General features: G+C 39.0%; 1 protein-coding gene across 3 annotated transcripts in view; it reads right to left on the bottom strand.

Annotated features, from left to right (window-relative positions):
- MTX2 (metaxin 2) overlaps positions 1-26,736 on the bottom strand; it is a 52,323-nt gene that overhangs the window by 1,449 nt on the left and 24,138 nt on the right. Inside the window, exons 1-8 of one of the 3 annotated variants that reach the window (XM_084642678.1) lie at positions 15,865-15,884; positions 15,358-15,397; positions 8,115-8,187; positions 5,007-5,083; positions 4,038-4,130; positions 3,451-3,489; positions 2,893-3,018; positions 2,110-2,186 (exon numbers count right to left, since the gene is read on the bottom strand). In XM_084642678.1, the coding sequence (XP_084498804.1) occupies positions 2,110-2,186; positions 2,893-3,018; positions 3,451-3,489; positions 4,038-4,130; positions 5,007-5,083; positions 8,115-8,187; positions 15,358-15,397; positions 15,865-15,869 (530 nt within the window). In that variant the 5' untranslated portion in view covers positions 15,870-15,884. Of the gene's footprint in view, positions 1-2,109; positions 2,187-2,892; positions 3,019-3,450; positions 3,490-4,037; positions 4,131-5,006; positions 5,084-8,114; positions 8,188-15,357; positions 15,398-15,864; positions 15,885-26,736 lie in introns of those variants that run through there. The other 2 variants (XM_084642677.1, XM_084642676.1) reach the window with 2 other exon arrangements.

Raw genomic sequence — 26,736 nt, 5'->3', positions numbered from 1 at the left:
TGTGTTAAAGAGACTAAACAAATGGAAATAAAACACTGTAACCAAAGCCACCATAACCCAAAGGAGAACAGTGGTTTCTTGAATAAGTCTGCAGTCATACTCATGGCTATGTGTACAAGCCTTCCATAGCTTGACCTTAGTGAACTTTTTGCAGCTCTGGTCTATCTGCAAACAAAACAAAACAAAAAAAAACCCAAAAAACATTTTCCTTAAGTATATTTTAACAATTTAGAGCTTTTCTTCACTAATGTCCAAGAACTACATACTAAGTATTAATGAGCTAGAAGAATATTTTATGAGACTAATTATTGAGAAACTCTACTACTATTTACAGACAAAAAACATTAAAAAAATTGAAGGTTGAAAGCGTGTGTTATGGAATCCAACTAACACCCCCAAACAATTGCATATCCTTTACAAAACAAATACCACCTTTATAAAAGACTGTTCAGAATGCCTCAAAATGAATAGTTGGAATAATTGTTCTCTACTACTATGTAATCCTACAGCACTCACTCTCATCCAACTACACTGCCCACCTAACCTTAACTTTGCAAAATCCTTGGGGGAAAAGAGGCAAGAAACAAAATATTACAGCCTGCTAATTGAGGCATTTTTCCATCCCCACCTAATGTACTGGGGATCATAAACTGAGCTTTCTTCGGTCTGGTCCAAACTAACAAGTAACAGTCAGTTGAAGTAAACTTAACCTATGGGAAAAACCAAACAATCCAATATACAGTTACTCAGTTTCCCAGTTCCTCCTTGCTTTCTGATTCTGTGACATAGCTGGACAAGACAATTGCTTCCTCCCACCCCCAGATGCCTCCCCTCTGAATCCCACTGGCTCCTTCATATATCCTTGCTTTAATAAGCCGTCAGTTAACCCCTTCCCTGTCTCTATTAGTGTGTAACGTCACAAGCTGATTTTATTTAAGTGTCTTTGTAATTTCCCCATTGTCACCCCACCAAAAATACCTAAAACTGGCCCCCAGATACTGCCATAATCAGGGGAATGCAAAGGCAGCTTTAAAAAAAAAAATCACATACATCGCACTTGGAATGTATATTCTTTATGTAACTTCATGGTTCACATGCCATGGTGATGGGTGCAGTACATGAATATATTCAACATTATTTTAAATTCACAGTAATTACAAGAATATTTTTGGGAGAGTACACATTTGCAACTGGACCTGACTGACAATAGCAAAGGACATCTGGTGTATGTCAGATCTGGGTCCGCAGTGGCTTTTCTGCAAAGGCCCAGAACAGTACTTACTCAAATCATAGCTGCTACTTTGTAATCAATCCTTTGTGGGGAGAAGACCAGTGTTTCCCCACAGTCATATGACTTCACAGGCATCTTCATGTGAACCCAACTCTTTAAAGTATGTCTACGCTGCAATCCAAAGTATGAATCCTTTACCTGCAGTAGCACAGCTAAAAACAGCAGCGTCGATGTGGAGACACAGGCTTCAGCACAAGCTAGCAACATGAGTATTTACCCAGGGTCCCCAGTGTGCTTGTTCAGGCCGTGCTGCTATTTTCATCTGTGCTAGCGCCCTTAAAGCTAGTGTGGTATGTCTACACGGGCTGCAATCCCACCTTGGGATGCAGTGTAGACATAGCCTTCCCGGCCACTGTGTCACTTGAATTAACCTATGCAGGAAGCGCGGTTGGATCAAAATACGTCTCATTCATTCTGCTTATCATGCATTAGCGCACTTACACTGATAGGTATCTAAGAAATGCCAACATATGCTAATGTAATTAAGTGGATTATTGCTTAGTTACCTATTAAAACTACAGGTTTCTGTTTTTACATTATATGTTTTTAACTGACAAACTATTGTGTATTCTGTATCATGTCAGTAGAAAATAGGATTAAGTCTAAAAAACACTAGAGAAAATATATGAAATATTTTATGGAAACTTAGTATCTTTTATAATTTCAGAAATTCTTATATATGCAATTTATGGATTCATTCCCACATGTTCCTTACTGCTCATAAGGTATTAAAATAAGGCAAAAATAGTCCCCATCCAGCTATGTTCTGGAGAGTAATATACCTACAGTACATTACATTTCCATATAAAATAACTTACTGCTTATTGAAGAAATATGATTGTGTTCCCAGTCTTTGAGAGAGAGCTTGACAACACTGATCTACATCTTCCAACACCTAAACAAACAAAAGATTAGTACAGTACCTAAATAGTCAGATGAGAACACAATTCTCTACAAAATAGCTCCCTTATTGCATACATAGGAGCAGTAGGCATTTGTAATAAATGACTAAATTAACTATGTAGATCATAGATGTTACACAGATTCCAATTACAAATCTTATTTCCAGACCTTCAATGACAAGTATATTGTTGACATAAGGAAAGTTGCTAATATTCCTATTGTCAGTAATTGGGTTAAAATTAATATATCAAATGTTTACCTCTAAACTTCCTTGTATTTTTCTTGGAGCTCCAAGAACAAAATTGCCACAATCCTGCAAAGGGACCCCATTATCTTCACATGGGAATCAGAGTCCTTGTCTGCTAATCCCTTTCCAGGATCATGGTCTAAACTCACAAACAGACATTCAGCACAGAGATACATATTCATGAGAAAACATCTTTCATTTTTCTCAGACTGTGTGTGTGATTTAAAAGTTTATTGCTGTTGAAGCCAGAGACATGGATTCCATAGACAATTGTTTTAAATGTATGGAGTTTCACAATACATATATTTTATGAAACATAGGAAATAAAATATTGCTTCTCTGGAATTTTGACACTTTTGATATTTTATTTATATGTATTTCATTGCTGAGAGGTTATTTAAAAAAGAAAAAACAGAATGAAGAATTCAACTCTGGCTATTATCTGACTGACCTGTTCAAGTGACTTGCCAGCCCATCCAATAGCTTTCATCTTACGTCTGATCTCCCATTGTTTCTGATAGGCCAAAATGCGATTGAGAGGCCAAGGATAAGGGGATCCATACCTTGGATGAGTAATCTTTGTTTAAAAAAAACCCACAAAAACAAAATCACTTTTTTTAAAAAAAAAAAAGCAGGTAAGACAGTATGCTGTTATTTACAAAACAGCTATGGCTGTCATGGGTCAAAAGGCATTCACACTGGCTTTTGTAAAATATTAAGAAGTTACTCTGCACAGAAATTCATAGTTTGCAGCCTAAAGAAAAAGAAACCATTTACTCTATTACTCTAGCTGAAAAATATATAAAAACATATCTACTTTGCAGCCAGCTACCTTCAGTAATGACGCACAGCTTCCCTAAAACGTATATGCAAGCAAAATTAAAGTGAAAAACTATATCATTAATGGTATAAACCTCAATGTTTCATTTATGAGTAGGGACTTGCATTTGCGAGCAAAAGTGTTTTCTCATTAAATTTTAATTAAGATAAATGCTGCAGAACCACTCACCTCCTGTACTGTAGTATCATCACACCACTGAAGATACAACTAGGGGAAAAAAATCACTTCTTTATTCTGAAATTTCAGTTAGACTGCACAGAGAGTTATTTCTAAATATTGATGTTTTCTTTTAAGTTAAATTAACAGCATATCCCACAAATATTTTAAGTCTAACAGTGCCTTCCATGAACACAAAAGAGAAGTTAATGGTGATGCTTACAAGACAAAAGCCTGGTTGCTAGTTCTCTTTCAGAACAGCCACCAGATCAGATTTGAAATTAAGATGGAGTTCAGAATACACTATATAAATTATGTGTCAACTTTCTTTACAGCTACATGTTAGTCTTTATAAACTCACCGCTGTTTTGTACAACAAAATTCAACCTCAATTCATGAAATTTTCATATGACATTTGTAAAGAGACCACAGAGAATGTGGAGTTCTTTTCTTGTAAGGACACTAGCTTATGAGTTGATGAACTATTTCCCAATCTAAGAATTTGAAAATAAAATACATTTTCCACATAGAAAAAAAACCCCTCCATTTTTGCCCACTTATCACCTACAAAATCAACAAATTATTATGGTTTGCTGTACCTCTGCTGTCAATAGCATATTATTGACTAATTCCATGTAGGCTTTCATCTCAGCTTTTTGGACTTCATCCAACCCATCACTGAGTGAATGGCCCTAAGGGGGTAAAAGAATATACAACCCTGTAAGAAAGGATATTACAATATTCAGCTAGGGCTTGAGCTAAAGTCAACAGAAGTCAATGTGCTTTAGATCAGGTCTTGATCTCTCTATATAGGTCTCTAAATCATAAAATAGATGGGTAAATATTATAAAGTACCTTCCATACTAAAATTACCTTCAGTATTAAACAGAAAATGTTCTATTGCAATATAATCAAACTCAAAAGACAAATGTAGATTTATTTTCAGCGACAGAACTACTGTGCATTTCTTTTTTAGCTGAGTACAACTTGATTTCATGGCTTCACTATTACTGTGATTTCTTCTGTGTGAAGAAGTAAGTTGATGATATAAACAGTTTATCAAAATAAACTACTTAATAAGCAGACCCTGCTTTACAAGGATAGAACAAAGTAAAAGCAAATATAAACATATATTAGCTGAAATTTCAAGCCTTAAGCAAACACTGTATGTCTTTCTAAGAATACTATACTTGGGAGCCAAAAAAGAAGTGCTATTGCAAGGTCTAGGTTATTTTTCAGTTCCTTGTTAACATGATGAAATCCTGTACTTACAGCTGATTTCTATCATTTGAATAAATGCCAGAGGAAAATACCCCCATCATACCATCACAAACCCCCATTACACCATATTTTCCTTAAGCAAAAGGTTACTGCCTGCATTGGGGTTAATATATTTGCCACATTGTAAAAATGCAGTTACCTTTACATTCATATGCGGTTTTTCTACCTTACTCTCTTAAAAACTAATTATGTCACATTTCATACTAGTAAGCTAAATGAGTGCAAATGCTAAAAAGAGTGACTACCGTATTTAGCAGTTACTGATCAAGTATATTTAATATCCTTACCTTGGCTTTTACAAACTGGACTATGGGGCCAAGTTCAGATACTACTTGATTTCCTACGCGAATAAAGGGTACTTTGCCTGCAGTGAGAGACAGTATATTTTTAGTAAATTAAACCTTTCAATACATACTGAGAATAATTTTTGAAATCATGGCTTTGAAGTGTTTCTGCACAAAGTCTATCAGATTGTACATGAGAGTGAACATGCAAAATTTCATTTGAGAGACACTTACAAATAGAGCCTCCCCACGCCTATCGCTTTAGTTCACACTTTTATGCTACGACTTGTCCTATTGATTGGCTTTCATGCTTACGTAGTGGTCCCCAAACTTTTCACCGTCGTGCCCCCCCTTGCTCCTGTCCGCCCCTCCACCCCCTAGGAACTAGGCCAGGAGCAGGGACATAGCTCAGGGGGTAGGGCGGTGGTCAGGAGTAAGGGGGCCAAGGCTGAGGCTGCAGCTGGGAACGGAGCCAAGGCCAGGGGCGGAGGCTGGGACTGGGAGCTTAGCTGCAGCCCGGGCAGCGGAGGCTTGAAGTGGGGCTAAGGCAGGGTGAGGAACCATGGTGGAGGCTGGTAGCCAGGGCTGCGGCTGGCTTCAGAGCTGTGGCCAGGCTGTGGTGGGAGCCGGCAGCTGTGGCGGGAGGCAGTGCTGGAGCAGAGCTGGGATGGAGCAGGGCGTCATGGTTGCTTCCTCCCTGCCCTCTGTAGGGGCTGGCCCGGGCCACACCATACCCTGCCTCCCCACCCCTAGGTGGACATGCCCCACAGTTTGGGGACTACTGCTCTAACAAATATTTGCAAGTTATTGTACAAATCGATAGGTCTCAATCCAATCATGAATTAATCTTGCTTTGCTGGGAAGATTATTAGTTCAATGTTCCCCAAAGCATAACTGTGGAAATCCCAGGAAAGTAAATAGAGCACTTGGCCGTCTTTATGAAACACCTACTTGACAGATACCATCTTTAAACACCAGTACATACACAGTGCTATGTAATTTTAAGAAATTTAGATTATATATATGTATTTTACATATTGTTATTTAATCACCTCAACATGATGGAGGAGATGTTGGACATTTTTTGTTTTATGTTAGTAAACATAGTTCACTGAATATGACGTAAGACAATAATGGAGTTAGCCAATAAACGAAACAGGTCACAATACACAAAAGGCTCTCAAGGAGAGACAAGGAAAAGGAAGACAGAAAAGTGTGTCTTCACAGAATATTTTAAAAGAACAAACCAAAGTCAAATATTATTTACAGGGTTTTTAAAAGTAATATAATTTGAAAGATATTAATGAAAATATTAAGAAGTCCAACCATATGCCAAACGCACAGAACCTACTACTAGACCTAGTTCAAACAGAGATCATAACAACATCTGGTTCAGTCATGGTCTTTATCATGAGATTCACTCCTCTCTGATTCACAGTCAGCCTAAGGGTAACAGATGAGGTGCACTGCACCAACAAAAACCTCATCTGCAGCCATATGATGACATATTACAATAGAAATGCAAAGTTTTCTGAATTGCAAAAACTATGGTTTATGTTGCTAGCATATAAAGATGATCCTTTGGTATTCCTATATCCACAGTCAGCATTTGACTCCCTCAAAAGGATCTTCTAGTTGTGAAAAGTAAGTATCATTGCAAAGTATCCTGCACAAGTGTGGAGATGCACGTCTGAGAACCACTGCAATCAGTTTGAGATTTTTTTCAGGAATGAAAACCTTTTATGAATAGCCTGTTTTGGTTGGAATTAATTTTAAATGTTATTAAAACGATATTGAAGTAAACAGAAAAACAAGGACAACAGTGCGCAAAAATAGTAGGGGCACTTAGGACGATGAATAAATCACCACATTTCTACTCCTAGCTGTATTTAAAATGGAACCAGTATGACAAATAGAATATCCTAGATGTGATCCGTACAGCACAACTCTCATCAGCCCCTGTCAGTCATGCTCCTTTCTGCATTATTTAGCCAGTGGTATAGAAAAAAAGCTGCAGACACAAGTAATGGTGTATTAGATAATAGCCATGTGGCTGGGAGGAAGGGAGTGCAAGAGGTGGAGAATGCAAGTATCACCACTCCTATTCCCATGCATGTAAGATACTGGCTTGTTTCTACAAAGAGTCAGCCCATTGCGTTTATTTTGAAAGACTGATTTAAAAAAAAAAAATCCTGGTTTTGCTACAAGAACTGTACTGTTTTCAGTGCTACCAATCATTGAGATTTTTTTTAAAGCATTAATTAAAGACAGGATTCCAGCTTATTTTCCACTAATACCAAGAAGGAGGACCAGAGCTAACCATGCAGTATGTAAATACAAAGACCCATGTAGGCAAGCATTTTTACTACTCCATACTCGAATTAAAAATTATAGAAGTAGCTTAATTTAACTCACACAAACGGATCCTAATGCAATGAAGAATTTTAGGATATCAGAACTGTGTTGTGCATTCAGCAATTCTTTTCTAGTAACCTTTTAGATGAGAGTGTATAGAAATTTCCAACATAATTTGGGATAGCATACACATCAAATACTGAATCTGCATTTTTTGCAATCAGAAGAGGACTGAAGTACAACACTGTTCTTGGTACTGATAGTTTATCCATGATCTGTCCACAATTATTAATATGCTGACAATCACCTTCCACCTAAGATTACAAAATGCATTTCTTCTCACCCTTACAACAGTGGAAAATGGAACACCATTGATTGGCCAACAGAGTATTCCCAGGGGTATCTCCCTGGAGATCAGAAGAGATACTTCTGCGTACAGAAATCTTTGGGGTTGAGAAGGCCAAGAGTCCCTAGGCTTTTTCTGAGAGTGTTACCACCAGACTTCTGAGTAACCAAGTACGTGAATCCACTGTATGTCCACTGCATTTAAAATTGCAATGCAGCACATTTAAAAAATTTGTATTTGATTTATCTCATTCTCTATAGAGAAAAAATCGCAGTAGACTAAGGAAAAAAATAAAGAGGCAACCCACATACACAAGCACTGACTGGCTGTTATCTGCAAGATGAGGTGCTGTTGCCATGGTATCAAAACATAGGTACTAACACAGTAATTTAAATGAACACCACACTTACCAGATGGGGACATATATTCTGCATTTGCTCTACAAACCACCTGGACTGGCAGATTGCACATTTGCAAAAAGGCCTGGAAACAAAGAGGAGCACAGAAATAGGAAAACACGTATTAGCTGATAGCAAAACATGGATTTGTTTTAAATATATTAAACTAATACTTAGCACAATTTTTATAAAGTACAGATATCTGTATTCTGTTTTAGGGAAAATAGAAAAGGAAAGAAAAAAAATATAAAACTTCATTGGACAATAGTGTATAAGGATATATTGTCCAAAATCATTAGGAAGAATTCTTCTGTTTAACAAAGTTGCATCTGTTTTTCCCATTTTATGGTGGCATTTGACTGCCAAAGTTACTGTTGTTTATAAAAAGAAAAGGAGTACTTGTGGCACCTTAGAGACTAACCAATTTATTTGAGCGTAAGCTTTCGTGAGCTACAGCTCACTTCATCCGATGTGCTGGAAATGGCCCAACTTGATTATCATACACATTGTAAGGAGAGTGATCACTTTAGATAAGCTATTACCAGCAGGAGAGTGGGGTGGGAGGAGGTATTTTTTCATGCTTTGTGTGTATATAAAAAGATCTTCTACACTTTCCACGGTCTGCATCCGACGAAGTGAGCCATAGCTCACGAAAGCTTACGCTCAAATAAATGGGTTAGTCTCCAAGGTGCCACAAGTCCTCCTTTTCTTTTTGTGGACACAGACTAACCCGGCTGCTACTCTGAAACCTGTTGTTTATGAGTCACCAGTAATCATTCTAAGTGACATTTTGTCAACCTGAACATTGGGGCACAAATCTTCTGTGGCTATTACTGACTAATATGCTTCGAGAACAAGCCCCAGCATGTGCTACAACTCTAACATATTTTTTTAACAAAAAAAACAAAACACACCACACATACTACAGGTCCTTCTGCTGCCGTATTTTCACTAGCCAACATTTTCACGATTTTTGCTTTGCAATTCTGCTAGATTAAAAGGCAGTGTTTATTACCAATAAAGTTTACTTGAATTAAGGATATAGTTGACTAATGGAATGGTTTTTTATATCTATCTATAACCCTGGACAAAGCCATTTCCACAGGATACTAATTTTTATCAGCGGCAGTCATCGTCATAAAATACTTACAGTGTTTCTGTGTAAGAATAAAATAACTTTCACAAGGTAACTCTCACTTTCGATAGTGAGAGCATGGCAAGTATAAATAACCTTTCAAGCTCAGTGGTGAGGAACACAATGTTAAATCCTATTGGGTATTTGGCATTCGCCTTTGCCAGCCAAAAGGCCAAAATCTCAAATTCCAAATCTGAAAGCTATTAATCCAGACTTGAGCCCTTCACTGCTTTCTGAACAAAGGCAGGTACAACTAAATTATTTGTAAAGAGAATCTACTGCACATAAAAAGAAGTTTCATTATGATTTTAAGGATGGTATATGGACTTAACATGCATGCACGACAGCTTTGTTAACATAGCAGACCAGTAGGGTCTATCTGTTATATTGTGTGACACTGGCAGACCAGGTTTCAGCTCATGCCAGGGTCCCCATGTCTCAACTGAACACTGACAAACCAACAACTGGAATCAGTCTGGCTCACCTGTGTATTATCTTTAGGACTAGGATTATATAAGAATATGTTTAGTGTTTACACTTTATTGAATGCTTGTAAATTGCTGCATGCATTAATCTCACTTATAGCATCTATATCCTATATTGTAAGGTAATATTTAAGAATTTGGATTGTAAACCTCTATGACTGGGTAAATCACCAGACAGGAGAAAGACATTAACTAGTGTAAAGTACTGGTCTCCAACAGAAGGTGCAACATCCTGGCCAACAAGGAAGTCCCATCAACACCAGACAGACTATTGTGGAACATTAAAGAGAACAATAGATTGTGATGCTCTGCACTCCTCCCCTCCCCATGAAGAGGAGTCATGCAAGTAAATTCATCTCATCAGCTCAGTTTGCAGCTCAGCGCGGGCGGGGGGGGGGGAGGGGGGAATAAAAAACCCTAACAAGAAGGAACGGTATCTCTATGCTGCTTGGACTCTAGGGGGCAAGGTTTTCTAAGCACAAGCAAGGAATCCCCAGCTGCTTAGCTCGGGTTAGCCCTAAAGGACGTATACAGCTTGCTTATTATAGAAGCTTCTATTACCTTTTGAAACTTAAGATTGTAACTCATTTGTGTATAATGTTTACCTGCTTTAATCTTGTAAATAACTCATTTTCTTTTTGTATTAATAAATCTGTTGATAGTTTATTTCAGTCTGCCCGGTACTTGAACCACTGCAGAAGAGCTTGACTTATTGATCAAGGTGAAAAGGGCTATTTCTGGTTCAAAGTACATAACCTCCCAGGAAAGAAAAACAGTCTTTTTCTACCTTTATTTTGGAAACAATCCCAGCCTGAGGAATGTATATTTTTTGCAGTTGTTTCAGTTCTACTGAATACAATTTTACTTGTATTAAAAAGACAAACTAATGTATGAAAATAAACTTTAACTAAAGGTAAGATTGTCACATAAACCAAGAAAAATTCAAATCTTAAATTGACACTTGCCTGTTGCCCACTATGCACAAGTGTGCCATCACTGTGTGATTTAATGTACCAAATATTCTACAATAGTCAGGCACTAGGGGGCAAGTTTAATACATGGCTTTATATTTTTGGCCAAACAACTCTTCTTTCTTTATTATAATTTCAGTTTAGTAAAAATATTGAAATTAGGATTAATTTAAGAACACACTTCAAAGCCCTGGTTTCCTTCTCCTGATTTAAGTCAGAGGCTGAGGAAATCTTGCTCTCATGTTTTGTGGCTAGAATGATGCCAGAGAGCTTAGAAGAGTATGTCTCAAATCAGTCTCAACCAGTAGAGACTATACTAAAATACTATCTAAACTAACAGCATTTCCTTCCCTCCACTTCATTTAACCTCCTCCAAGAGTTTAGTTTGGGAAATAAGAATAAATTTAGATCTTTGGTAGGACTTGGGAAGAGTGAAGTTAAGGAAGATAACCAGCAACCCACTGAATAGTTTGGAAAAGCACAGAAACTGAATGAGACACACAGAAAGGAGGTCCCCTCACAGACTGCCGGATGACGGCTTCTCCAGCCACACACTGAGTAGGCAGTAGGAAGAAGAGCCTTTTACCCCCAGCCGGAGGACAGCCAGGAGCTGGGACAGTTGCCAGGAACCAGCTTCTTCCTTGGCCACTGTGCGAAGAGACTCAGTCAGCATTCTTAAACTCACCTGGTTCCCTTCTGCTGTGCAGAGATATGAGGAGATTGCTGCTTCTAGGGAGCCCAGCTCTTATATGGCAACAGTCCTACCTCAGGGATAAAAATATCTTCACACATTTGCTCACATCATTGCAAAAAACAAAAAACAGCTACTCAGCTGCCTGTCAACAGCAGTCCTCCTTTCCTGTTTTCCTCTGCTCCGTTCAGCTCCATTCCCCACAAAACAGCACCAGGACAGTTGTCTCATCCCCATCTAGGGTGACCAGACAACAAGTGTAAAAAATTGGGACGGGGGCGGGGGGTAATAGGTGCCTATATAAGAAAAAGCCCCCAAAATTGGGACTGTCCCTATAAAATTGGGACATCTGCCTAAACATCCTGGTTCTGCTCTATCCTGCCCTAATTCCTGTGTTCAACCAGGAAGCATAAGCAATGGCTGGGAAATAAGATTTTTTTAAAAAACCCAAAACTTATTAAAAAACTGATTGAAACTTTCAGCATAAGCCTCCCAATACCAAATAAGCTATTAGAAGTCATAAAAGCCTTTAATGTATAGGGCATTTGTCTTAACTTTGAATTTCCTTTCTTTGTTATTCTGGGACTGTATGTATTTTTTTTTAAGTACCTTTGCATACAAATAGGCCCATTCTCTCTCCATAAGGTCATCTAAAAAGACTGGTGTACAACATACTTTATAAAACTCAACATGCAAGGTCCACTAGAGAAGGGCCTATATGTAACCCCAAATACAAACACTCCTGAACTTCGGGACAGTGTTGGCTCCATATGTACTAGCTATCTTATGAACTAATTAAAAAACAGGAATTTGATTTTATATTCTGTGAACTGGTAGAGTAGGAGTATGTACAGAATTTTAGACACAATATGCAGGTGTAATATACATAGGTTACTAATTTTGCATGGCTTTCAAAGCTGTATCTGGGCATGCAGAAATGTAAATAGCATTCAATCAGCAATACAGCATTATAGTGCTAACAGTGTACATCTCAAATGACAGCTTCGAGAAATACAACCTTTCAGGAGCAAAACATTCTTAAATTAATTTATCACACCTCAAATCCATGCTCTTATTCCCTAGCTGTTTATTTCCTTCTTGAAAAGTAGCTGAAGTTTAATTTTGTCCAGGCTTGCCACAGTAATTCCCTTTGCAATAGGGCACTAAATTAACTTCAGGATTCTACATCTAGCTGGAGGTGAATTTTTATAGCTGCCATGTGCTGGTCTCAATGCTGGTTCTAAAGAAAGTGTGCCTGAATTATCCCGGAGTCAGTGCAGCAAGCAAGTCATCTCAGAGCTTTTAAATGTAGTGGTACATGGAAGGATAGGATTGTATGCCAAAGAACTATCACTGACCTTTTCAGGTCTGAACAATGTAGCTATACAGACATAAATTCATAGTGTAGATCAAGCCATAGTCTTTTCCTTCCAGAGATAGACCTCACAAATGCAAGCCAATAATTAGGGAGGCTTTTCAATGAAAAAAAAAAATCTACAAAATTAAAGCTGATCACACAAGCAGCAATGGCCATCAGAATTAGAAAGTTCTTCTAATTCTTATTTTGCCAGATCTTAGCTGGAGAAATTGACGTGGGAATCACTTCAGATAAAGTTAACTGGATTCATTCATCCATCCATCCTCCCTCCTGCAGTGCCCCACCCGACAAGCCTTAGGTTCATTATGGTTTCCTCTTTCCCTAAGCTTTAGTAGGCTCCCCCTGTGATGTTATTGACATGAACTGTGATCAGTGTGGCAACCAGGGTCCTATGGTTGCACCAGGTCTTGTACAGAGGAGGTCAAGTGGGGTGTCTATTGAAAGGTTGTATGTAGTTTGCTAGTCATGATTATGCTGTCTGTATGTGTGTATCATTTTTGTATTTGAAGTTATGAATATTGGCTATGTACTTGTATCTCAATGTGTTTGAGTCTAAGTAGCCTCAGTGAACTACTTGGTCAGCTTCTTGAGAAAGGACTATTGTCAGTAAGTGCCAAATCAAGAAACACTTAACTGACAATAGACTTTGATAGACGCCAATTCACATCTGAGCTTTCCTGGGACCGTTCAAACTAAAATGTAAACAATGGCCTCGGCCTGCAAAAAGCTAAATCATTCATGAACATGTGACTTGCCCAGGTGGCTACAAACTCCATCTTGTTGCTTTGACTTTGCACAGAAGAACAAAGGGGTTTCCACCCACAAGAGAGAGAATATAAAAGGCCCCGGAAGCCTCTCCATTTTGTCTTCAACTGGCTCAAGAGATGGCCCCTCAACCCCCAAGAGATGAAGGAAACTGGAACAAAGGACGGTAATTATGGGGGTGTGAGTGATTGCTGGACCCAGACTAGGAAGGAGTCCAGTCTGTGAAAGAAACTTACTGGAACATCTCTGGGGGTAAGATTTCATCTGTAATCAGTTTCTTAATGTATTAGGCTTAGACTTGTGTGTTTTGCTTTATTTTGTTTGGTAACTTACTTTGTTCTGTCTGTTATTACTTGGAACCACTTAAATCTTACTTTTTATACTTAATAAAATCACTTTTGGTTATTATTGAACCCAGAGTAAGTGATTAATACCTGAAGGAGCAAACAGCTGTACATCTCCCTCTATCAGTGTTATAAAGGGGGGGGGACAATTTATGAGTTTACCCTGTATAAGCTTTATACAGACTAAAACGGATTTATTTGGGATTTGGATCCCATTGAGAGCTGGGTGTCTGGGTGCTAGAGACAGGAGCATTTGCTAAGCCATTTTCAGTTAAGTCTGCAGCTTTGGGGCACGTGGTTCAGACCCTGGGTCTGTGTTGGAGCAGACTGGCATGTCTGGCTCAACAAAGCAGGGTTCTGAAGTTCCAAGCTGGCAGGGAAAATGGGCTCAGAAGTAGTCTCAGCACATCAGGTGGCAGTTCCAAGGGGGTCTCTGTGACTGAACCCGTCACATCCTCATCCTCTACAATCGTGAGCAGGATCATCAGATCCCAACAAGCCTTGGGTCCTGCCTTCAATCATAGGCAGTGGGTGGCGAGGGCTACAGGAGGCTCCAAATCTCCCCAAATCTCTGTCCGGCTGTGCCAGGGCCATGAAGAGGATGGCAAAGGAGAATCCTGAGGGAGGGGAGAGATCCTGAGGCCCCATGTTTAGCGCCACCAGAGCCAGGAAGGAGACAGGGCGTCGTGAGGGAAGGGCCCCACCTGCGTGTGGATGTGCACGTCAAGTGACGCTGTGGCAGGTTCCTCCGAATCTACATTGAGAGCCAACAGGCCAAAGTGGGGAACTGGGCCCAGCCCTGTGGGACTGGAGCCACCGCTTCAGAATGAGTGAGGGATGGGCTCAGAACATCCAAAGAATACTTTCACCAGCTGCCTATGCCTACACTTGGAATTATCTTTGAGTGGAACCATCAGAATTGCTTCACTGGTACAAACTCCAGGTAAGAAAAGTTGTGATTTACACAGGTAGAGTTTTCCTCCGCTTCAAACTGCAGTAAGTTCACTCATTGTGAATTGCTGCTTTCTTTGCCTGTGCTAGAGATTTGCAATGGTTCAACCTCTGGTTGAACTGGGCTAACAGACAAGATAGAACTAAGCAAGAAAGCAAGCAGGCAGGAGATTTGGAGGCCAATAGACCAAGGGAGGTTATTTCTCCACTCCCCACATGCAGAAGTCCTTCTAAGATTTACTACATTAAGATTCTTCTATTATTTACTTGTATTACCATAGTGCCTAGGAGGTCTAGTCACAAACCAGAACTCTACTTTGCTAGGTGCTGTACAAACAGAGAACAAAGGCAATATCTGCCCCCAAGAGCTCGCAATCCACTGTGGGCTTCCTCAAGTCTCAGGGAAACAAACTCTTCCCCAGCAGACCTTTGACCATTTAAAAAAATAAAATAAAATAAGAAAATTCCCACATAAACTTTGTTAAAAATAATTAAGGTTCCAGACACTTAACATACACTCAAAACACTAACTTACCAGAACATGAGAGTTGGAAGAACCCCGAAGTGTTAAAGACCTAGGAAATTCAGAGGTAATTACTTATATATTTTCAACTGCTTAGGGTTTTAAGTTCACAATTAAGGTATCCAAATGAACTTAAAGAAATGGAACTCAAAGTGCCTTATTACCCATCCACATCAGTAATTACAAAAACTAGAATGTTTTAATCAATCACATGGCAGCTGTGCCAACTCTGGCTTTCTTTATGGAATCATAGAACTGGAAGGGACCTTGAGAGGCCATCTAGTCCAGTCCTCTGCACTCTTGGCAGACTAAGTATTATCTAGACCATCCCTCACAGGTGTTTGTCTAACCTGAGCTTAAAAACCTCCAATGATGGAGATTCCACAATCTCCCTAGGCAATTTATTCCAGTGCATAGCCACCCTGACAGCTAGAAAGTTTTTCCTAATGCCCAACCTAAACTTCCCTTGCTGTGATTTAAGCCTTGTTCTTTCCCTATTTTATCCTCTTCTGTTCCTACCTCATTTTCACGGGTATTCACTATGTTAGACGTCCAATCCCATCAACCTTCTTGGTGAAAACTGAAACAAAGACGTCATTAAGCACCTCTGCCATCTCCACATTTTCTGTTATTGTCTCCCCCCATTGAGTAATGGTCCTACCCATCCTCTTGCTTCTAATGTATTTGTAGAATGTTTCTTGTTACCCTTTATGTCTCTAGCTAGTTTCATCTTGTTTTGTGCCTTGGCCTTTCTAATTTTGTCCCTACCTACTTGTGTAGTTTGTTTATATTCATCCGTTGTAATTTAACCTACTTTCCACTTTTTGTAGGACTCTTTTTTGATTTTTAGACCATTGAAGATCTCCTGGTTAAGCCAGGGTGGTCTCTTGCCATATTTCCTCTCTCTCCTACGCAGTGGGGTTGTTTGCTCTTGTGCCCTTAATATGGTCATTCACCGTTCACAGCGGGGAGAGGAGGTGACTGACACTTTTTCACAATCTGTGTAATATCTTCCTAATCGGGAATTTATAAACATTCTTCCTCATAGAGGCATTATCCTGTAAGGTGCTGAGAACTCTTAATGTATGTGCGGGCGGAGAGAGGGCGGAGGTCAGGGGTGCGATTATACAATTTCCCAGATTTCACCACCCATTCATAAATATTGGGGCTGGTCTACGATGAAAACTTACATCAGCATAGCTATGTCTCTCAAGTGTGAAAAAATCTACACCCCTGAAAGACGTAGCTATGCTGACCTCACCCCCTATGTAGACAGTGCTAGGTTGATGGAAGAATTCATCTGTTGACCTGGCTACTGCCTCTCAGGGAGGTTGATTAACTACAGAGACAGGAAAACCCCTCCCGTCACTGTCATGAGTGTATACACTGAAGTGCTGCAGTTGTGCCAGACTATAGTGTTTTAAGTGTAGGCATAGCCTTAGACAATTTATTTCACTATTATAACTTTCACATTCTCCTGTATTAATGTGATTGACAGAGTTGGTAAATTATGAGCATTAAAAACTTAACTGAATACCACAATTAAAAACATGGTAAGCACAGTTAATGCTTTTCATGCAAATGACAATTATGTTATCCCCTAGATCATTTGAGGGTAAGGGAATCACAAGCAACATATGCTTATAGGTATGTATTGCCAGATAATTTTGACTGCTTTTTTGATACAGTAAACATTATTATATGAAGAGAAAGCAGTGGATTAATATATTTGGATTCTAGTAAGCATTTGATAAAGTGTCAGGGAAATTACTCAAAATTAGTTTAAATTGTCTGGATTTGAATAATCAGGAGGAGAGAAAACAGACAAAGACCACAAACAAAAAGGCACAAAAAGTGACAATGGACTGAGTTGGGGATATTTGGGAGGAAGGGTCTAGTGGACAATGCATAGATCTTTGTTAGGCTTGATCTTATTTAAGATCTTCTTTAGTGACTAAAAAGGAGTGAGCAGCACAAAGTGTATAAATGATACTAAACTGGAGTGCATTGCAATACCAGCAGGAATAAAAAAATAATAATAGAATATTGATGACTTTGCAGCCCCAAGTATCTCATTTTCTCACCATAGTACCTTCCATATATGAAGAGTGGAGGGGTGACAAGTTGGAGTTCTACTTCACCTTTTATAGAAGAGCCCTTGTGACAGTAGGGGATTACCCAACATTCTCTTGGACTTTTCAAAGAGAAGAGATTGGAATCACTCCAACTCAATTCTGCTAAGGTCCACAAACACATCAGTTCTACTTCACAGTCAATGGTAGTGAAGGCAGACATATCTATTGGTTCAATATTCACCAACAGAGATCAGTCAACCAAACCTATGCAGTCTCTGTCCCATATTCAGGCCTAAAATCAGAATACAAAGGGCCAAGGAAATTTGATTCTAGATGACACAAGAAGTTGCTATGCCAAATCCTTCTTTAAAAAGGAAAAAAACCCGCCCCCAAAAGGTTAGGAACTGGGCAATAACTGGGAAGATGACTAATATCAAAAGATAGTTCATTGAGAGTGGGCACAACAATCACTTGTTGAAAAGATGCCAACATCTCTAATGGGAAGCATTCATCTCTATCAAGAGTGCATCCAACTCCCCCAATAAATTATTTTACAAGCCAGGAGGGGTTCAGTTTGCAGGCCAAAATCTAACGTTCCCCCAAGACCTTCAGAACCTCATATAGGAAAAATGTAGCATTTGCACACATCCACTGACCTCAGCCTGGATCTATTACCCAAGCAGCAGCCAAATCTTAGTAATCTTGCCAATGAGCTCTTTAAGGGAGATATTCTACTCTGAGTGAACACAGTGCAGATTCACCCCTTGCAACACATCTGCCACTCATAACTTCAGATGGAAGAGTTTTCACAGCTATTTTAGTCAGAAAAAATGTTCATAGCTTTCCAGGTCCCCCTCTAGGGAAGTCTTAGCCCTCTCAGCCAAAAATACTCAAATACCAATAGAAAAAGGAGAACAGCTTCAAAATGCAAACTGAACTCCTATTTGGTAGCTTAGAAAGAGAAAATGTCTTTTTCTGACTTATTAGCATCTGGCCATAAGAGCTGGGGTAGATTAACAGAAATATTTAAAATCAAGAAGAATAAAGTGAAAACTGATCAGTCTTCTTCTTATTTCCCTAGCCTGTATTATAACAATAAGGGATGGTAGCAACAATACTAGTAGTGTCCAGCACACTTATAAAAGTAAAGGAAACTTCCTACAAGAGTTAATGTGGAATTCATTGTCACAGGAAGATATCAAGCCAAATATTCAGGCTGGATTTTAAAAAGACTCGATTTTATGGCCTGTATTTGTAGTTCAGCATGCTATGATAACAGTAATCAAATCTCGTATTTCTGGGTATAAGATTATTGCCACTGGCATCAAGAATTCCTTCCCTATCCACCCATCCCATGGGATCTCATGGAGGGGTTTGCGTTCTTCTGAAGCAATGATATTGGCCACTGCCAGAAGCAGAACATCAAACAAGCTGGACCTGCAGTGCAATCCAGTATGGCAAGTCCTATATGACCAATATAGCCTCTGAGGGTTATATTCTATTAAAAATTGTTCCTAAAACTGAAGGTATGTTGTCCTCTCAGTGACTGAGGTTATTAAGCTTGTGGCAGACAAACAATCCATCTCCTAAAGCACAATGTATTCCCGTAAAGGACCTTAGTTTGCTATTTCATGTGCATTTTTGGTTCCACTTAGTAGTAGCAGCAGCATCTATTTTATTTTGAATGTCAGTATGGAACAAAAAAGTGCATTTTAACTGCAGGAGAATGAACTAACAGCAGATATGCAGAAAGGGCTCCTGTCAAACTTTAACATGCCACGTGTTATGAAACTAATAAACCTCTTTCACAGGTCTTTCATTTTAATCAAGGGAGATTGCACATCCTATCAAAATAGCATTGTTACCCATTTCAGCCAGTTCTAAGATGCTCCTATATATTGCCTTACAAAGTCAAGTTACTGAGCACATGGTGTCTTTTAATATTAATAATCAGAAAAAAAATAAGTTTTCAGCCTCTGTATGAGCTTTTGAAAATGGATTTCACCTGTAAATTTAGTTTGATTTTAGGTGAAAGAACTGTTAACTAAGAAAGCATGTGAGTCTATATTAATTGAGAGAATTTGAATGGGACACAGTGTGATTCAATTAAAAGAACAAGAAACAACAACAACATTGCTTAAAATAAGACCATCAACTTGTTTTATTTCCCCAATGTCAGAAAATCCAATTTTCTGATAGAGCACCCTTTAAATAGCATGTGTTGAATTTTGGTTAGCATTAAAAATAAAGAGAATACTCTTCCTGAACACATTGCTAAGGTTCAGAAGGGATCTGGAGCAGGCCAAGAGGACACAGCAGGGTTTGCTCAGTGTCCCTCTCCTTTCTCTGTATGCTCACACATGCCTGCCATTTTCACCTTTGCTGCTGCTTTTGAAAGTTCCCCTCAGAACTATGCAATAGACTGATGTCATCATACTAGGGCATAAAATGGGAAATGAAAATGACTATACACAGTGCTATTAGAGAGCGAAGGTGAGTGAGGTAATATCTTTTATTGGACCAACTTCTGCTGGTGAGAGAGACAAGCTTTGAAGCTTACACAGAATTCATCTTCACTCCTGTTAAATGTACAAAGTAAAATAAACAAAATAGAAGATTTATTCTCTTTAACTTTTCAGTTAGTTATCCGAGGTGTTACTTGAACACTAGTAGGTACAAAAAAAAAATTTTTTCAAACAGAAATGTTATTTTTCAAGTTGACAATGCGTCTACTACTCCAAAGTATCTCTTAGTGAATCATCCACTAGGTTTTTCCATCTCAAAGCAGAAAATACACATCCACTAAAAACAATAATCTAAGCATAAATTCCAATTGGATGTAAATAATATCAAGATTTCAGTATTTAAGGTCAGAATCACTACCTCCCGCCCTCTTATTCCAGAGTTCGGACAGTTCGCATTCTATATCCCTGTATGAAAAACCCTACTTTCAGATGACAAGATCCAGGCTTCTTTCAGAGGAGACACACATTATCAGTTTCATAATTAACTCCAAACCACTGTAAGTAATATCTCATTGACTAGTATTTTAAAAGCACTCACAGAATGCTACTGTGAAGAAAGAGATTTGTGTTTTCATTCTTATTCTGTTTCATCAAGACACAAAGGAGAATCTGTGATGACAACTGAAGAATTATTCTTCCCCTTATTGAAGGGACGTGTTTTAAAATGAAAAACCACGAACAAATCTACAAAATAATTCAGTTTTTATATCAAACAGCTGCAGACATTGTAATTGAAATAGTGTGTCTAAGACTACAAATGAAAACTGTTCAGTATCATTCTTTGAGTGACAGATTAAATTCCTAATCCAGTTGTGGTAATGGCCATATTTGTAGTTTAACATAAATTAAGAGCTTAACTATATTTGCAACTATTTTAAACAAAATAACAAATTTCTTTGTACCTGTGAATGTAATTTATAGCAAAGCCAGGTTCATTTTCCAAAACAATCTATTTTACACTGCAGCAGAACACTGCTATAATGGTATAATGTAATTCTCGTTGTAGAATGTGGAAAGAGTAGATTCACTGGTAGTACAGAGGAGGTTTTGAAGATAAATGAAGATGCTATTCATTCAGGGGTAATTTCATCTCAGAACTATATGAAAGATGTTTCACTCACATGCTGTAGTTGTATGGCTAGGGATATAAGTGTATTTTCAGCTACGAAGTAATGCTACTAGATCGATTATGTTGATACTGTATTTCTCATCATGAAGAATTTTAGCTTTTATTCTGTTTCAGAATGGATTGTCAGATTTTCATTTCACTACTGAATCTTTGTTTTGTGTAGGGCAACAACTTAAAATTCAGCTTACTGTTTAGCTTCAAAAACAAAATTACACAATTCATATGCTAAAATCACAAGTCTACAAAAAACTATCAATCATGGGTGATATACCTCAACAAGTTATCAAATAATTGTGTAAATAAGCAGTTAACCTGGGCAATTTAAACTTCTGTTGCATAATCATCCCTCTTTGATGCAATACTACTAGCCAATTCTAGCCCCCTTCTTGCAGCAACACAGACCAAATGCATGGTTTCTGCAACTGATACTGGACTTTAAAGTATCAACATGTTTAGGCTTGTGTAAATACCATTTTGAGAGAGAGAGATTACGAAAATGGTTTATAATGTAAAGTATTAGGAAACCTAAATATAGGGTCATTGTTATACAATATACATAGTATTTAAAGCAATACATATATACTTAGCCTCACATTTTATATAAGAACGTAACAGAACACTCACTTCTGGAATTTAGAATTGAATACTAAAGAGGTCTTAATTCCCCACTCATCTTGAGCAAAATTCACACTCTCCCTTTCCTTCCAGCATAATGTCTGAGTAATTGACTTTTGTGTGGGAAACACCATGGAGATTGTGGGGACAGAATCTACTTCCAGTCCACAGGCAGACTGCAAAGCAGCCTGTCTGTTATTCCGTCCCACAAGCTAGAATACTATCTGCAGACCCGCCATGCCCTCTTATTTGAGGCCCATAGATTCATAAAACGCACAAATCCAATTGCCCCACTTCTGGTTTCTCCTTGACTGTTTAACGTTACAGAGGTCTCAATAAATTTGGCTTCCAGACTTTCTTAAGGTCACTGAAATAACCCTTATTCAGTCAGGTTTTAATTTCTGTAATTTCTCTTCTTTTATGTGTTTCAGTCATTATATGGATTACATACGTGATTCACAAATAAAATGCCTTATTGACTTGAGAGCATAGAGGTTGTTACAAGGAAATAAAATATGGTGTTTTCCAGTTCCTATCTTTTGCTTTTTGTATTGCAGTAATGTCAATAAATTGGGGCCCAAATGTGGTAGGTGCTGTGTGAACTTGGAGGAAGACCATCCTGAAGAGTTTACAGTTAAAAATAAGAGAGTTATTTAAATAGTATTATGTAAGTTATTAAAATTGAGTGTTAGTAATTTCCATTTTGTTTCTCTCTCTCACAAACATAGTAAAATGGTACCATAGAGAATCAACACAAAATCCTTTTGTCAAATTCTCAAGGTTCTTCTTTCAAAATTAGAGTGTGTGTTTAAGGTACAACAGAATACAGCAGGCAGAAACTGTAAAATTTGAGGCATTTAAATAAGAGTTTCATATCTGGGGAAGGATTTGGGGGACAAAAATTATATCTTTATTTTTATTGCTAGGTGTCTGTCGAGTCCTTTCTACTTGTCCATAGGATTAAATAAATGGCTGGGCAAGGGAGACCAGGAGAGTATTTTGCATGTATACACTGGTCTACAAAATAAAATAAAAATATATTAGAAAACCACTGCTTTAAAATCAACAAATTTGCAGTTTGCCAGAGGGAGTTATCTTGGGAGTATAAAATGTTCTTCTTTGCAATAATACAGTAGTGTGTGTGTATATATATATATATACACACATACACACACAAACCATACTATATGTGTTTAGGATGTCACTGATTAATATTCTCGTAATGGTTTTCATTGTTAACTACATCCACTCCTTTTTGGATATACGGAGGTTTTGCTATTGAGATACTGTTTTTATAGTAAGCAGAAAGGAAAAACAGGAATACTGAGTAACGGAAAATACCATCATAAATAAGGTGTAGGAAATGATTTTTGGGGAGGAAGATGATAAGAACAAAGTTATATCACTTATCTTGATTTTTGCATGTAATTTTTCATTAACTTTAATGGGAGCAAGGCTGCACATATCATGGGAAGAAAAGAGACTTATTCTATGTATGGCATTCTCTACCCTGTAGCAGGATAATCATCACTGAAATTACACCATTTTCCTTTTACATGAATTTCTTTGCTGTGAAAGTAAATTGACATTTTGTATCAAGATTTCCAGCATAAAATCAAATCATCTTCATTTCCAGTAGGACTGTATAATATACTGCTTTAGTTTAATGGACAAGCAGTGTACATCAAACACCATGAAAGATTGATGGATTCACAATTAAATCTACTTTCAGGAATTGCAGGTTACTCAAATATATATATATCTCCAAGCAGGATCAGCACAGGAGTTCCACAATGGGAATTATTAATTAAAAGAAGGCATTAATATTCAGTATAATTACTACATCATACCCCTTTCTAAAAAGATTACCCCTAGTCACATATACCCAGTCTTAAGTTTGCACTGCGATGAGCAAAGAATAGGCCATGCAACTCCATTCAATAGTTAAAAAATGTACATAATTAATTCCTTATACTGAATCTTTAGCCGTTATAAGAAAATGTCTGCAATAAATCACTCACACACAGAGAGAGAACTTATTTTGCTTTCCACAGTATCTGTTCCATAGCCAAGCAGAAACAGACATGCTAGATCAGGGGTGGGCAAACTACGGCCTGCGGGCAGGATCCGGCCCATGAGGGCTTTGGATCTGGCCTGCGGGATTGCCACCCCCTTGGCGCCATAGGGCTAAGGCAGGCTGCCTGCCTGCCCTAGCCCTGTGCCACTCCCGGAAGTGGCCAGCACCACGTCCCTGCGGCCTCGGGGGGAGGAGCGGGGGCAGAGGGTTCTGCACACTGCCCACGCCTGCGGACCCCCCCCCCGCAGCTCCCATTGGCCAGGAATGGGGAACCGCAGCCAATGGAACCTTCAGGGGAGGTACCCGCAGGCAAGGGCAGCGTGCGGAGCCCTCTGCCCCCCCCGTCCCCCAAGGGTCGCAGGGACATGGTGCCGGCCGCTTCTGGGAGTGGCGTGGGGCCAGGGCAAGCAGGGAGCCTGCCTTAGCCCTGCTGCATGCTACTGCCACCCCGGAACCGCTCACGGAGTGGCACCAGGCCAGAGCCTGCACCCCGAACCCCTCCTGCACCCCACACCCCAACCCTCTGCCCTGAGCCCCCTGCCACACCCTGCATCCTTCCTGCACTCCAACCCCTTGCCCTAAGCCCCCTACTGCACTCCACACCCATCCCTGCACCCCAACCCCCCTGCCCTGAGCCCCCTTGTACACCCTGCATCCCTCCTGCACCCCAACCCCTTGCCCTGAGCCACTTCCTGCACACGACACCCCCTCCCACACCCCACACTCCCTCCCGCATCCCAACCCCCACCCCAGCCCTACATTCATGGCCCTGCATGCAATTTTCCCACCCAGATGTGGTCCTCGGGCCAAAAAGTTTGCCCATCCATGTGCTAGATGCATGGTAGCGTTACCACTTGTAAAGACTGTGGTCAGCTTTTATTTTAACTAATTGCTTAGTAAGTCATTAGTTATGCCCTTTTATAGATATATATATATTTATTCGTCTATTCTTTGGGAGCCAGCCAAGACAGACATCATAAAGAGGTGCTATGATGGAAAGGAGATTTCTAGAAGGATTTGGTGTAAGTGACAGCCAAATTATGGCAAGTTTAGAGTTTTATCTAAACCATCTTTCCTGAAGGATCTCCTAGCAGCCTCCCCACCAAACCCCATTTAATCAGAGGAACACAGAACTCCGAGGCATCTTCACCATGCGGAAGCCCAAAGAAGCAATGAACAACCTGTGTGCTACGTCTAAGGGAAATCCACGTACCATAGGTCAGTGGCTGAGAGATACTGGAGAGAAAAAGAAAGGCAGTTTGTATAAGAATATATTGAGGAAAGAAGTCCCAGGTATTGGCTTCCTCTCTTCCTACCCCAACACATGCCTATCCACCCCTCCTTAAAAAACACAGACACAATTCATCAGAAAAAGATACAACTGTTCCTGTTTTTGATATTGCCTAATGCAATGTATGCCAAGTGAGCTAATTTTAAAACTGCATGATCATTAAGCTATTTTTTTTAAAATTACACATCCTAATATTTATATTTTGTGGACAGCTACTTTTTTTTTTTTTTTTTTGAGATCACAACTGTGTTCCTAATACAGATTCTTCTAAACTGATACCATTCCCCCATACAGAATAAAATTGCTCCATAAAGTTTAAATCAGATATCTGCCAAAGTCATATTTATAGTCATGGCTACTATCAGCTGTCAAGCCAAAGAATATTGAAGTAAAACAGGCATTTTTAATATATTATGGTTAATATATCATCTAAGTGACATGTACAGGATAACAATAGAATTGGAATGGTCAAGCAAAATCCTACATTAGAAAAGGAAACTTCTGTTTTGTTTGGAAAGAAACCAAAACCACACCTGTAACCCTGATGGATGGATAGAAGATTCATGAGAACTACATAAGCAAGGGTTTCTGGAGCTAAAGCTAACACTGAGATCAAATGCTCAACAAAACTCCTTATTTCTTTCCACTGTAAGGAATTATTTAAAACATACTACACCACAGAGAGAGAAAGGTAAAACACTAGCATCTGTTTTTCAAAATAAATGGAAAACTTGTCCACCTATCAACAAAACAAGATACTTTGGAGGTGGTGGGGGGGAGGGGCTATCAAAGGAACACTGGTATTTTCCAGACTCTCGGCAAAAAATATATTATATATCTTGGACCGAATAAGGTCCATAGAGGATTGCTAGAGTGACCAAAGAATCCTGAACTTTTGATTGGCATTTTTACAAAATACAGGTTAGTGGACCTTTTACATGATGTCTCTAATGGTCCCACTCTGACCAAAAGAGATGCAGCCTTCTGGGATACATAAGCCCCCAAAGGGTTATATTAACTAGACCACATGGGGGAACAAGTGGAAGTGAGGGAATAAATCAACCCTCTTCCACAGCCAATACTAGAGTTGCTTTGGAGGATGAGGAACTTTTCTTGCCAGCCAGTCCCTCTCTACTACTGGGAGCAAGTATCCCGTCAGAATAAAGAGAAGCCTCTGGGGTCACTGAACTTAAAAGGTTAATGGAGTTTACATGGACTTTCCAGCCACAAAGGCACTTTTAAGCAAATTAGAGCCTTTACCTCTAACACATACTGGAGTGTACAAATATACAGTGGATTCTAATTCTTTACATACAGCGGACCTGGATTCCTTGTGTTTTGGGGATATTGGCTTTGAGGGTAATGTAACCAACAAGCATATGAGTGGTCTTTGGGAGGACACCTTACCCTAAAAAACCCAGAAGGTGGACGACAGCTGGAAAGACAACAACAAAGGTCAAATATGAGCTGCCAGTAGTGTGTCCAATTCAGATTATAAATAGGTAGACAGATGTAAATATTAACAGATGCATAGGCACTAATATTAGGAATCTTAAAAACAAAATCAGTAACACCTCAATGATAAAGACTAAAAAGGAATAATTTCAACTTGAAAAATTATGTTGTGTCCAGGAACATAAAATGTTAAATCTACAAAGTACTTAGAAAAATTCTAAATA

The sequence above is a fragment of the Lepidochelys olivacea genome (genome assembly GCF_965140295.1).
Source record: "Lepidochelys olivacea isolate rLepOli2 genome assembly, chromosome: 11".
In the NCBI taxonomy this organism is placed as follows: domain Eukaryota; kingdom Metazoa; phylum Chordata; order Testudines; family Cheloniidae; genus Lepidochelys; species Lepidochelys olivacea.
Note: the sequence above shows the minus strand (reverse complement) of the source record. Positions and strands in the feature narration are given on the sequence as shown.